General features: G+C 38.0%; 1 protein-coding gene across 3 annotated transcripts in view; it reads left to right on the forward strand.

The window, feature by feature from the left end:
* WWOX (WW domain containing oxidoreductase) overlaps nucleotides 1–13612 on the forward strand; it is a 483980-nt gene that overhangs the window by 104515 nt on the left and 365853 nt on the right. For all 3 annotated transcript variants that reach the window (XM_085589257.1, XM_021541209.4, XM_085589258.1), the window contains 2 exons: nucleotides 5083–5268; nucleotides 8879–9143. In XM_085589257.1, the coding sequence (XP_085445383.1) occupies nucleotides 5083–5268; nucleotides 8879–9143 (451 nt within the window). The remainder of the gene's footprint in view (nucleotides 1–5082; nucleotides 5269–8878; nucleotides 9144–13612) is intronic.

Consider the following 13612-nt stretch of genomic DNA (forward strand, 5'->3'; position numbering starts at 1 on the left):
AATTGCAGAGAATTTTCCTTGCTTCTAGCAAGAGGTCATCCATCAGGGCTCTGAGTCCTGTGTTAAAGGCTTGCCTTAAAATGAAGCCTGCCTGACAAGGATCCACATTTTTGTCAGCTGGCAGTTGGCAATAAGGGTATTTTTGCTGACTTTTTAGCCAATATTTTTAGAAGAAGGGAAGTTAGACATTAAGCATTTGTTTGTGAAATTCATTGAGTTAAGCAGTGCTTTTTTTTTGTTGTTTTTCTTTTACGTTGAACCAGTAAACATTTTAATATTTTTGTATCAGTATTAGATTATTCATGCTTCTGAGTTTTCCTGCTGCTGTCTGAACCCTGACTTAGTGATTTTTGTGTTGCTTGGTTTCCTGTCAGTGCTGCCTGTAAAACCGAGGGGGATTTCTGGAGATGATTGTTTAATTTACCCATTTTCTAGAGAGCCATAAGCTTCTTTTGCCTTTTGGATATTCCCTTTGTGTATCTAGGCATTCCCTCATGGAAAGAAGTACAACTTTCTGACTTTCAGAGAAAGCAACCTGGGTGTTCAGGGTTATGGGGTGGAAAAGTTTGGTGGGGTATGACTTTGCTTCTTTGTGGAAGAGAAGTCACAGCTCTGCCTTCTTTACTGGCCGTGACAGAGGTCTACAGTTGCTTATGGGACTTTGGGGATATGGTGAGGCCTTTTCTGTTGAATTTCTGTGTAATTCCAAACAGTGTGAACTTTTCAAATCGCTTGAGAAGTGCCCCAGATGGTGTGACATTCTGCTTCATGGGAAGATTTGAAAGTATTCCCTGTGCATAGTCTCTGGTTAACTATTTCATTGCGTTTGAAATGGGAGAACACCAAAGCCAAGAACTCTGTTGACATTTTGGTGGTGTTTGTTTAACCTCCTAGTGCACAGGCTACATTTGTTGAAAAATATTATTCTTACCTTTGCAAATCATCAGTAATTAATTCCCTTGGAAATATCTACTGCTGCACACAGCCAGCTTGGGAGGCTGCTGACAGATCACAGTTTTACATCAGGTGCTAACAAATTGATTATTAAATTTCATAACTAACTGATTTATAGCAACAATTTAATTTCTGTATCTCTCTAATGTATTCACTTACTGTATTTCCAAATAGTGCAGAGGATCTGGATTGCTTAGTTGCTTCTAATGGTGAATTGTGCCCAGCATGTGAGATCTGAATGACTTCCCCAGTGCAAAGTATCACAGGCTTTGTGAAGTGCACAGAATATTAGCTGCTTTTCAGCTCAGGTATTCACATTTAAGTTTGTCCTGGCTGATTCTACATGCTTTTAAACTTTCACTAAGTTGTAGGTACACTTACCAGCATGGTGAGGCTTTTCTGGGATTGCTGGGTAGCCTGCAGTTGGAGCAGGTTGTTCCTGAGTCTCAGGAAACAGTGACTACCTGAAATAACGGGGCAGATCAGGTCCCAGTGCCACCTAAATGGCACTGGTAGCCCACGTTAGCTGCCTTGGTGGGATGCAAGTCACTGCCTGAAGACATTTTAAGGAGACATAGAGGCAAATTTTTATAACACTCTGCAGGGTCCTAGCTGTAGCGTTTCCAAAAATATCTCATGGGTGTCGTGGTTAGAGGGAGCACTTGGTCATGTTGATAGCAGGAGTAAACACTATGGAAAATTTCCTTTGCTGCTGGCATCCTTTGTTGGCCTTAGCCGTGCCTTTGATGTAGAATTACAAACTATTTTAAACCGAGGGGGGATTTTTTTTTTCCTTGGGCTCAGAAGAAAGCCTCGCACAGATTGCAGCAATGTTTTTAATGAACTTGTGAAATCAAGGTCATAGTTCTGCTATCACTTGAAAATACTTCCTGTCATAAAGCAAAGCTGCAGTGCCAGATGTGTGGTGTGAATTGTCACGTATCTTAAAAATTTTGTCCCTGCATAATGATACGTTCAGTGACACAGAGCTGTGCACCACTGAGATTAGAATCTGTCATCTGTGGCTGAAATTCATAACTGCACAGTGGCTGTTACCCAGGTAATCTCATTCATTTCCTGGTGTGCAAATGGCTGGGTCACAAAAACTTAGATGACAATTTTCAGTAATTGGACCTTTGTTAGCAGTCTGACGAGAGACACCGATAGCTTAATGGATGTGGATCCAAATCTGAGAGGTGGCTTTTTTCTGAGTGAAATGAAGCACAACATCAGTGTCTAGTCATACAACACGTTACGTTTCTTTTCTGTGGAGTTACCTAGGAAAAAATCCTTTTGTATTTAGCATCTAGTACTAATTAAAAATAAATGACTTCTAAAAGGGGATCTGATACAAACTTTTCACTATGATAACTGTTTAAAATGTTTTTGTATTTATTTTTCTATTTCTTCACAGATTTTTTACAATAAAATACTGTAAATAATGTTAATTTTACAGTCTCTTAAATCTGATTTACTTTTGCTTTGAAAAAATGAGAAATGGGCTTTGAAAAAATACAAATATCATAAAATGGACTGAAGCATAATTTTATTTCTTCTATAAAATCCAAATAAATGACCTAAAAATTAAAAAAAATACTAAACTTCATAATTTTATAGTTCTAGAATCTTCTTTTAAATTAATTGAACTGACAGATTTAAGTATACAATGTGTATTACCCTTCTGGTTGTTATTGTGTAATTATTATTAATAATTAAGGATACTACCGTTTGGATAGGTTGAATATATGAATCCTTTCTGTCTGTGATATGTTACTTCCTAGTGTACATAACAATTATCAAATAGAATGATGATATTTAAAAAAGTATCATATTTGTTTTGGAAAGAATGGTGATGGTATTTTTGGTATTGATGCTGCATTCATGTGCTGCAGTTCTTATACGGGAGGCTCTTATACCAAAAATTGCATCTGTGTTGGAGAAACTTGTTCCTTTTTTCCCAGCAGATGTACAAATCTGTAAATTAATTCTTGCTGGAGCTTTTCATAAAGTCTCACAAGAGGTGATGAATCATCCAGAGTTCCATGCCCTCTAAAGCTTCAAGCAGCTTTGTTTCTTCTTGGCAGATGCATCTCAAAAGAGGCAAAATGAACTCTGGTTTAAATAATTTTGATTGAAAGTGCCTCAAAAGATCTGTTGCCTTCTAAAGAACATGATCCTGCAGAATTCAGTGAATATCCTGCTTCTGCTGTGTTGAGTGAGGCTGCAAAGATCAAAGAGCTGCCTTTTTTTTGCCATTTGATTTGAGCAGAAAGAACTTTGCCTTTGTAAGGACGGTCCCTGTTTATCTTCAGTTTCTTTTGTGGGTGCAGTATGTATGCACAGATATTCTGTGTACGGGTGTCACTGGCCAAAAGGAAAATCAGAAATGCAGCACTTCAGACACTGAGCTCTCAGAGCGCACAGATGTTTCACTCTGCTTCTGGAGCTTTTGCTTAAAATTTTCCAAGTAGGCAAAGGAACAGATAATTGATTGTTAACTTTTTATTGAAGCACACTACACTGGCAACTTCCCAACAGGCTGGAAGTCAAAATTTATTTTAATAAGAAAATAAAGCTTGCTCCTTATGCCCATTCTTCTGCATTTCTTTCAGTATTCAGCTAAGGTGTGTTTGATTCCCCTTCAAATGTTTTTTTTTTGAAAACTGAGCTATCAAAATCTGGTGCTTTGAAACATGCCTGAAGGAATATAATTACTTAGGTTTGTTTGACAACCTGGGGCTTCATGTTTCACATTATTTTCCAGAATTCTTTCTGCAGACACTCGGAGTTGCAGTATACATGTCCTTCAATTGTATGGGGAAAGGTTCTGACTCTGTGTCTCTATGTGTTAGGGCTGTGAGGAGGCATTTGAGAAGGACAGAGAGCAAGCAGTTATTTTTCTTAATTGTGCTTCATTTATTACCTTCAGAATTAGAGTTTATGCTGTGTGTTGATTTTGTCTCATGGGATTGCAGTAAAGACATAATAGGATGGAATAGGCTAAACAAATGTGACAGATCTTAATATTCTGGTGTTAGGACATCACAAGTGTTAGTGCAGGAATTTTTGGCTGTCATTATTTTGTGTGACTTTTCCAAATTTAATATAACCAGGGTGAGGGATGCCAGCTGCAGGCTCTCCAAGCTGAGGTCCTCAGCTCAGGTAGAGCTTGCTGAGGTCTGCTGCGTCAGGCTCTGACTCAAGGGCAAGAACACACTGTCAGTGCCAAGGTTTGCTCAGAGATGATGCAATCTAGCAAATGCAGATCCATCCCAGGTCCGAGGACCAGAGACTTTGCTGTGTTTCGTAAGGGTTTGGAAAAAGACAAGAAAGAACAGAAAGGGCGTTTGTCCTTGGCCTTGCTGTGGAGGTTGGGAAGGCTGCAAGGTACAGTATCCTGAGATTACTGGAGACCTCAAGGAATTTGAAGTTTTCTGGACCTGTTTTTTGAATGAGAGAGGTATGTGCCAGCCTAGGTTCTTTTCTAGCTTAGTTTGGTAGAATCTTACCCTTTCATTTCAAGTTCCTTTATCATGCCATTTCTATTTAAACTGGGTTAGGTGAGTTCAGTGAGGAAGGATTCTGTCTCAAGGATCTCATGTGTATATTGTATTCAGATTTTCCACTAAAGAATACAGCTTCTGGAAAATGTTTTTATTTTTCCATCTAAGTCTTGCATTTTTTAACAGCATACTTCATCAGCTGCAGAAGTATAAAATGTGTACATGTGCCCTTTTACATTGTGTCTTTATTTCTTAATCACTCATCCCCTACCAACTGTGCAGGTGTCATGTACCCCATACAGGAAAGTGGTAGGAGTTGCTCAGCCCCCAGGAAAAGTTTATTTTCTAAATGCTCCAGATGGAGAAAGTTTCCCAATTGGCAATTGGGAAAGCAGTGATAGTGCTGTGTGGCACTTTGCCTTTTATTCTGTAGCCTTTCTCCAAGGGTGTGTCACTCTGGGGCTCAGCTGGTCCCTGAGTGGGGCTGCTGGAAGCACCTGGAGTCAATCAGCTCCTTCCCAGAGAAACCAGCCAACCAAATCCCTCACACCAGCACCCTGTTCACAGATGGGTGTAATTACTCTTATTTAATTGAGATTTCTTTGCCCTCTTTTGATTTTTTCAGGCCCCTCCACATCCTGATCTGCAATGCTGCCGTGTTTGGTGCTCCCTGGTCCTTGACAGAGGATGGCCTGGAGTCCACCTTCCAGGTGAACCACCTGGGACATTTCTATCTTGTCCAGCTTCTGGAAGATGTTCTACGCCAGTCGTCTCCTGCCAGGGTTGTCGTGGTGTCTTCTGAGTCCCACAGGTTGGTGAATGTTAACTTTAGTTTTGCTGGAATCGTTAATCCTTAGAGAATGAAACAGTTTGGGCAGAGCCACAGAAGTTTCTGAAAATGAAGGTCTTTGCTCTCAAGCATTTGCCTTTGAATAATCTTTGTAAAAATAGAAGCATTACTAATGCCTGTGGATGTTTCTGGATTTGGCTCTGTTGCTGGATAAAGCATGTTCTAGTTGTATAACAGTATGTAGATATTTTTTGATCATTCTTTGTGTGAATGCAGATTTTCGCTGCATTTCAGACCACTCATTGATTTTGTGAGGAGATGGAATAATAATTGATTAAATCTGAATGGCATGACCTATATTGATTTGTCATTCAACAACTTCAACATCTTAGCAAAAGGAATGTGCAGATATTTTAGCAGGAGAAACAATGCAATTAAAAACTGCTAGATGAAATCCAGTTGTTTTATAATGAGAAATTAGGGAATTCAATGCAGACATTAGCTGTATAATTGTAAAATGGGAAGTAGTGTAGTTAATACATATTGCAAATCTGGCTATGTCTCTTTTGGTAAATTTTTTAATTAAAATGTTAGATGCTCATCTATTTTGCTGCCAGGAAAAGTGCAGTTGGTAAAAAAGATGTTGATGAGGTTTTCCTTATTTCAGATGTGCTTGTGTTTTTGTGTTAATAACTGAAAATATGGTTTTGATTTAAATAAAGTTCCTTGTGCAAAATGAATGCCCCAGTTCTCAATTTTACTGGGCACCAACCACTTACTCCTTGCTGATTCAGTTCAAGAACTTCAGGATTAAGCCTATAACATCCAGCTTTAAACATTACTGTTGATTTCTATTTCACTTTTGGTCCTGTGCAGCAGCTCTAGCAAACTAAAAGGAAGAATGTGAGATTGCCTTTTTTTATTTTTTTCTGTCTTCATATTTCTGAAATGTTTTAGTGACCCAGAATGAAGCTTATTTTTTTTAATCATGTTTCCATAAAATGTAACCCCAGGGACCTGGTAGAGAGAGACCAGCCAAGGGTCGGGCTGAAACCTTTATCACTTCCAAACACAGGGGCTTATGGTATAAATGACACACTGCAGATAGATTTACTTTTACCATTTTAAATTTATGATGGCTGAAATGAAAGGAAGCAATAGAAAATGCCAGTAATAATCCTCCCCACTGTTAAAAGACATGAAATGTCTAGTAATTAGGTGGTAACAAAATCTGGACATCCTTATCTTTGCAAATCACACCAGGTTTGTGAAAGCAAGTAGCAGAGTCCTGTTAGGAGTGAGGGCAGCTACTGCAGGGCAGGCGAGATAGCTCTAGAAATAAATCTGCCAACTCCAATCACTTGCCAGATGTGGAGGGCACAATGGGATATGTATAAATGAGCTGTTATTTAATGGGAGATTATGTTGAATTGTCAGCTGCTTGTTCCCCCTTGTAAGTTTATATCTCTGATAGTATTTTAAATGACATCTTTGTTTTTCACTGCATTAAGTGTTGTGTGTAACCAGGGCTCTCATCTCTGGACATCTTTATCTGTGTTTTTGAAACCATTTTGAAAGTGCTCATTGCTAAGTCAGAGAGATCAGCCAAGGTTGACAGAAGCCTATAAGGAAATAAGTAACAGTCTATGTTTGAATAAAATAATTAACACAACTAGTAAATTTCCCTTTTTCTAAGGAGTCCAAATAACATCTTGCAGCTTATCTTATCACTTAGACTGATCATTGTAAATAACTGTGCTTTCCCCAGCCCCCAGTCTGTTTAATGGGAAGAAGTTTATGTAAGGAGTTAGTTAGGTATTATTAGGTGGTCGTTCTTTCTGACCTACTTGAGAACTCTGAGCCTTAAACCATGTCGTAAAACAGAAGTGTTGGTATCTAATTACTTCCATAAACCTTGACTGGATCTTTTTGCTGGAGTCAAGACCCCCTGTTAGGGGAAAAATCAAGTCCCATGTTTACAGAAAATGCTATCCTGCACTGCTCCAAGGCAAAATATTTATTTGCCTCTTTTGCTCTTTGTTCATTTCTAGTTACATCTCTGGATTCAGCACAAATGAGTTCTGTTTAAATTAAGCTTTTGGGTACTTTAAGCACATAATATTAAAATCAGAATAAGTAGGTTGACTTTCTGGCTTTATTTCTGTGTTGTTAACTTGATTGTACAGCCCATTATTCCCCTGAATTCATTGAGATTGACTCACATAATCACACTTGTAGGACTGGACTCAAAATATGCCACTGTGTTTCCTTTATACAGTAGCACACAAAGAGTTTTATTTATAGATTATTTTTGGTGTCGTATGTGATTACTTGTGGAACGAATATAGGAGATTCCTCCCAGAATAGTCCTGTTAATTTCAGAAATGTATTTTATCTAACTGAAAATTATGAAAGAGAAATTTTGTTGTTGAAATTGAAGGGCTAATTGTGCAAGACACAGAACATCCTGGCTTCCTCTTGAGTTCAAATACTGCATTGCATTTCTCTGAGTGTATTATAATTCTGCTCACAGAATGAATGTAGAAATTCCAGCTGATCTCTTCATTTCTGGGCATGAGATGCAAAATTAGTAAAGATATTTTAAAACATTTTTCTAGTGTGTACTATAATTATGTTTATCCCTGTTCTCCCCAGCTGATTTTGAAAACTGAGTATTAAAAAGAGCTTGCTAAATCCATTTTATTTTTAGTAGCTCCCCTGAATGAAACATAGATCTGTAACTAAATGTAGTATTATTTTCTAATATTAAGATATAAGTAAATTAATAAATGAAATTGTAAGAACTGGGAGGAGAAATGCTTTATGGAAATTTCCTTTTTTTCATCTAAATGTCTTTAGAACATTCACTACTTTGTTTCTTTCCTTTTTTTTTTTAATAACAAACAGCTGGTGTTTAATGACTCTGTCAGACCCAATTAAAAAACGTCAACTAGTTACTTTGATTTGTGTTCAGCCATGCCATGGGTATACTTAAAAACATTATGCTCTGCCAGAGCTCATTTTGGCTTTGTTTACATTTATCTTTTAAACATATAAGACTATTGATGGCAAGTTACCAAGGTTATAACCCCTTTATATTCATCAATTTTTAATCTAAAAAAGAGCTTAAGAGGCAGTGAGACTCATCCATAGTTACTTGAACACTTAAATGCAAGTGTGCTCTGTGTGAGCACTGGATGCAATGATCAGGGGATGGGAAAAGAAAAGATTCTGGGTTGCTCTGCTTTTAGTTCAGAATTATTTTATCCTACATTATTTCCTCCAGTCTGATCATGCTTTTATGGATGTATGGCAAAATTTTTTTTTTTTTTTTTAATTTAAAATAAAGTGATTTGTAAGTTACATACAATGTCTTAAAACCATCAAAGTGTTTTCTGAGTTGTTTTTTGTTTGTTTGCTGTTTATAATGATCCAATAATTTTGTTGCCATATTATATGTGACTGTTCCTTGGGTCTCAGGCAATTTCCAGTAGATGCTTTCAGCTGCTAAATAAGCTGCTGTTTTATGTTGGTTCTGGCCAGGATCTACTCTGTTGTCTACATTTTATATTGTTCTTAATGAGAGTGAAATTAACTCTGGGGTATCTAAGGCATATTTACTGCTTCTCAGATTTACAGAAATTAAAGACTCCTCTGGAAAGCTTGATTTCAGCCTGCTTTCTCCACCCAAGAAGGAATATTGGGCTATGTTGGCCTACAACCGCTCCAAGCTTTGCAATATCCTGTTCTCCAACGAGCTGAACCGACGCCTCTCTCCCCACGGGGTGACATCCAACTCAGTCCATCCTGGAAATATGATTTATTCCTCCATTCATCGCAATTGGTGGCTGTACACTCTGCTGTTCACCTTGGCTCGACCTTTCACCAAGTCCATGGTAAGTGAATGCCTTAAACTCTTTTGTGCATCTCCATTTTTTCAAATCGGGGCAGAAGAGTTGTGAAAATCCAGCTGTTTGTATCTACCTCTTGCCCTTTATAACCATGATCCTGATTTTAATGGCAAAAATTCTGCCAGGACAGACAATTCTCTGGAAGAGAATTCTTCAACCACCTGAGATTTACTTTGTCAGCCTTCTGTAAAGGAACCTTCTAAGATGGAGTGCATGACCTTGTTTGCATATATGATTTTCACTGTGATTAAGTACATCCTATGTCTTAGGTGTGGGATAGTTTAGAGTTATTTCTGTGCTCAGGATACGTAAAACATCAAAAAAATTGCTTTGGCTTTTAAGTGGGATATGTTGACTGCATTTTTTATGTAAACAGATGCCCTAGTTAGAAAAGATACTACAGATGTTATTAATGGCTGAGGGAAAGTGCTTTCAGTGGTAAAAGCACCTTCATTCATATTTAAAAAAAAGCAACAACCCAACAATTTTCTTGATTCTTACAAAGTGCTGAAGACAATGGGTGTTTTCCATTTGTCTCCATTGGGTTTTGGACTGGAACCATGACATAATGAAAGGCTTTGCAGTTCTTCATTGCCAAGGTTATGAGTCTTTATTATGTAAGAATTTCCAGCACCTCCAGCGCTTGGAGGGGTTACTTTGGTGCTTTGAACCGCTGAGCCAATTATTTATTAGGAGTCCAGAGTATTTTTTAGGCAGAGAATGACATTTACTTCATTGAGAACTGGCTTCCTTTAACATTTAGGCTGTTTTTCATTCCTTTTTCACTGACCAAGAAGGGTGTTCCCAAAAAGAGGAGCAGGGAGAAGGAGTCTTCCTTGAATGTTTGCTTCTATGAATCAGGAAAATGAAAAGATCCATATCCCTGCAGAATCTTAATTTATACTGGGTTTACATGTGTGGAAAACAGAGGGTGTTTAAAAATCTGATTATGTGTCCATAAAAGAAAAATACTGGATCTTCAGTAAGACTGTGGAGAAAAAATATAAGTACTTTGGTGTTGACCAGGTGTCATTCAGGAGAGCCCTCACACCTCCAACCTCTGGCTACATTTTGCAGCCTGTACATATGCAAAGCTTATTTATGTCCACAAGATTGATACTTGAGTGCTCTGGCACCTTGGGACGAGTAATAATATCTTTCAACAGGCCTGTTTTTTTGACCAGGACCTATAAAACCAGGTCTCTGCTGTGTTAGGGATTGTTTGTAAAACAAATTCTTAAGTTCTCCTGAGAATGTGTAAGTGAATGTTATCAAAATTCTGTGAAAAGGATCCAGTCTGTGGCTGTTTATGAATTGTTAGTTTTATTTACTCTGACATATTTTCACAAATGGAACCTTTTGTGTTTGTTTCTCAGGGAATCTCATCCTCTAAGTAACAAAACAAAACATTGATGTTAATTTTAAATTCTTTAAAATAATTGATAGATTTTTAAATAGTGTCTATTAATGAGTATTACATAGAAGAATACAAAATACAGGACAAAGATATCAGCACTCAATAACAGTGGACTCTGGTCTAACCCAAATCACTTCTGTAAGTCCTTCATGTTTGTATTTCACTGAGGTTATTTGAATGTCATGATGGAGGGTATGGGCTGAGGTTAAGCATCAGTTTTACAACTCATATTCTGATATGAATTATGTTCCCCTGAACTCTACCAATGTTTCAACAGCCAGTAAAACTAGAAAAGTGCCCCTTCATGGGTATGCAAACAAGCTGAGCTGAAATTCTCAACATCATCAGTGTAAGAGGTTCTATTTTAAGGCTTGTAGGGAGCAAATGATTTGCTGCTGCTGCTTCTTTTTTAGGGATTGTGCTGTTATCAACCCAGTATAGACTTTGTTGGGGATCTTTTTCTGGGCTTCCTTTCCCTGTTTCTGTGGCAGCTCACCCTGGAGTTTAGATGAATGTTTTGGTCAGAATGTTGGGAGTGATCTCAAAGCTTTACAGCTGCAGTCCCAAGGTGGTGAGCTGCTCTCCCTGAGCTTTCCAAGGATGTCTGCATTGCACAATGCAGCATGATGCAGCAGCATCTAAAGCAGCTCCAGCTGAGCTGGGCCCAACACTGGAGATGATTTTGGAGACAAGGTTGTGTGGGGAGAGGGGAGGTTGGGCAGCCCAGGAGCCACACAGAAATGCCTGGAGCTGTTTTGGTCTCTGAGACTATAGCTTCAGCTGCTGCAGAATTTTGGTGTGTGGAGAGAGCAATCCTTCCTGGAGCCACTTTGAAACTGTTTGCTCTGTCCTGAGTTACTGGGCTCCTTGAGTCTTTTATATATCTATATCTGTCTATCTATATGTTTGTATATATATATATATATATATATATATATATATATATATATATATATATATATATATATATATATGTTTGTGTATATATATATATGTTTGTATATATATATATATGTACACACATGCATTCAGAAACTGCAGCTGCACATACCTGATTCTAAGGCCTTTTTGTATTATTGTGGTATCCAGGAAGTAGTTTGAAGTAGAGCAATGAAAACTGAAGACTATTCTTTCCTTTCCCATCAAAAATATAAAATCCACAAAGATTTCTACACAGAAATTTAGAAGTATTTTATAGAAAGAAATAGTTGCAAATGAATTGCCATTTTATTGTTGACGTAACTGTAGCTCTACTAATGTTAAAAGGGCCCTTTTTTACTTACCACTAAATAGTTACACAGTGAATTGGAGATGCTTGGATTATAATTAAAATTGAAACAAGTGGCCACTGTAAAAAACAAATTGGAAGAGAAGCTCTGAAGGTAACTTTGTAGGCCATGGTTATATTTAGCTGGTTTGATCTAAGGCTCTAGGGTTTTGAGTTTTTTTTTTCTTTCTACCTCTTTTACTCTTCTCTTTCCCTCTCTCTTCAAAAACTGACTTGAGAAGTTTGAGGGTTTTTTTTTTCTTTTGTTTTAAATGCTAGTCATTCAGAACCCATCTGATGTATCATTATTTACATACAAGACTAAAGTTAAATACATTTATTGTAAGTTTTGAGCTTACACTGAGTGTGGTATCTGGTGTCACCCCCAGGTGATTTTCAGTGTACAAGGGCATATAAAATTATAAGCAGAGTGCCATTATCGCACACTTGTAATAGTCTTACATAGACCCAAATATTTTTGTTGGCAGGTAACAGAGCAGAAAGAATATCATGTGTTAGAGTAGCAAGAGCTTAACAGATGTTTCAGTGAGCTACATTTTCAAATCCTTTTACATTAAGAAATAGCTGGGGTTTGGGGAAGTTCTGAGACTATTGGGTTACATTTCCTGTTGCAGTGCAAAGCCAGCCATTGTGTTGGAGTTTTAGCAGATGTGTTACCCCATTTTAATGGCTGGGAGTAAAACATTGGTTCTTTTGCTGAGATATCAATTACATTTATAAAAGCTCAACTTGTCACATTTAAAAGCATTTAGAAGTAGTAAGACAACTCTGCCCTTAATTTTTCACTGTGTAAGAGACTGATACTTGAAGGTCGCTTTGATTTCTTCCTTCTCCCCCAAAGATAGTAATTTCCCAGAACTGGATTTTGTATTTAAATTATTGCTGTTGAGAATTATAAGGAATATTTCAAAGGGCCCAAAACTCTTCTACATGTCTAATTTTTATATAAACCCATGAATTCTTGTCGGTGGGGTATTTTCCCAGGGCTGTTTAAGGCAGTAGCCCTATATTGCAGTGTTCAAACAGGCAGGAGGAAACCCCAGTGCCTAAAATTGCTTCATTGGCATTGCTTTTGCCATAAGTTGGAAGTGTCTGAATTTAAATTTCATGTCATGATTTCCATGCACATCTAACATCAACTCAGAAATGTTATTCTGGCAAGAAATCAATCTGCGTCTACAGGAGTGACTGCAACCTAATGATCACATCTGTTTGCTTTTGATAGAAGCCCAAAAGAGGCCCTGCAGCCTCATCACCTCTTTGCCTTCTTCCCTTCTCCTTTGCTGAAGGAGCTGGAATTACCCTTAGAGCTGGGGATAGAATTCCCACTCCAAGCAAACATTTTTTGCTGTCCAAAGATCCGTGTGGGCTGTGGTGGGTTGATGTTGGCTTCCAGTTCTGAATTCACAGCTCAGGCCAAATTCTGCCCTCAGCTGTGCCTGCCCAGCCAGGAGCAGCCTGGGCAGGGTGGGTGTGAGCGTGTTCCTGCACAGAATTTGGCCTCTCTTTCCTTAAGACACTGCTGGAAATACACTGGGGTTTCTTGAAAAGCAAGAGGCAGCTCTTTTTGACAAGAGCGTCACAGTTCAGGTTTGATCAAAATGACATTTTCTTTTCTCAGCTGAGTTCTGGGCAGGAAGTGAAGGAGGATGGGAGAGTGAAAGGGAAATAGTCACCTATTGGATATTAGCAGCTGTAGTGAGTGAATAAATCACATGAGCAGTTCTTCTGGTTTATGGATTAATGCCT

This window comes from Lonchura striata, chromosome 11 (assembly GCF_050655825.1).
Source record: "Lonchura striata isolate lonStrDom1 chromosome 11, ASM5065582v1, whole genome shotgun sequence".
Classification (NCBI taxonomy): Eukaryota; Metazoa; Chordata; class Aves; order Passeriformes; family Estrildidae; genus Lonchura; species Lonchura striata.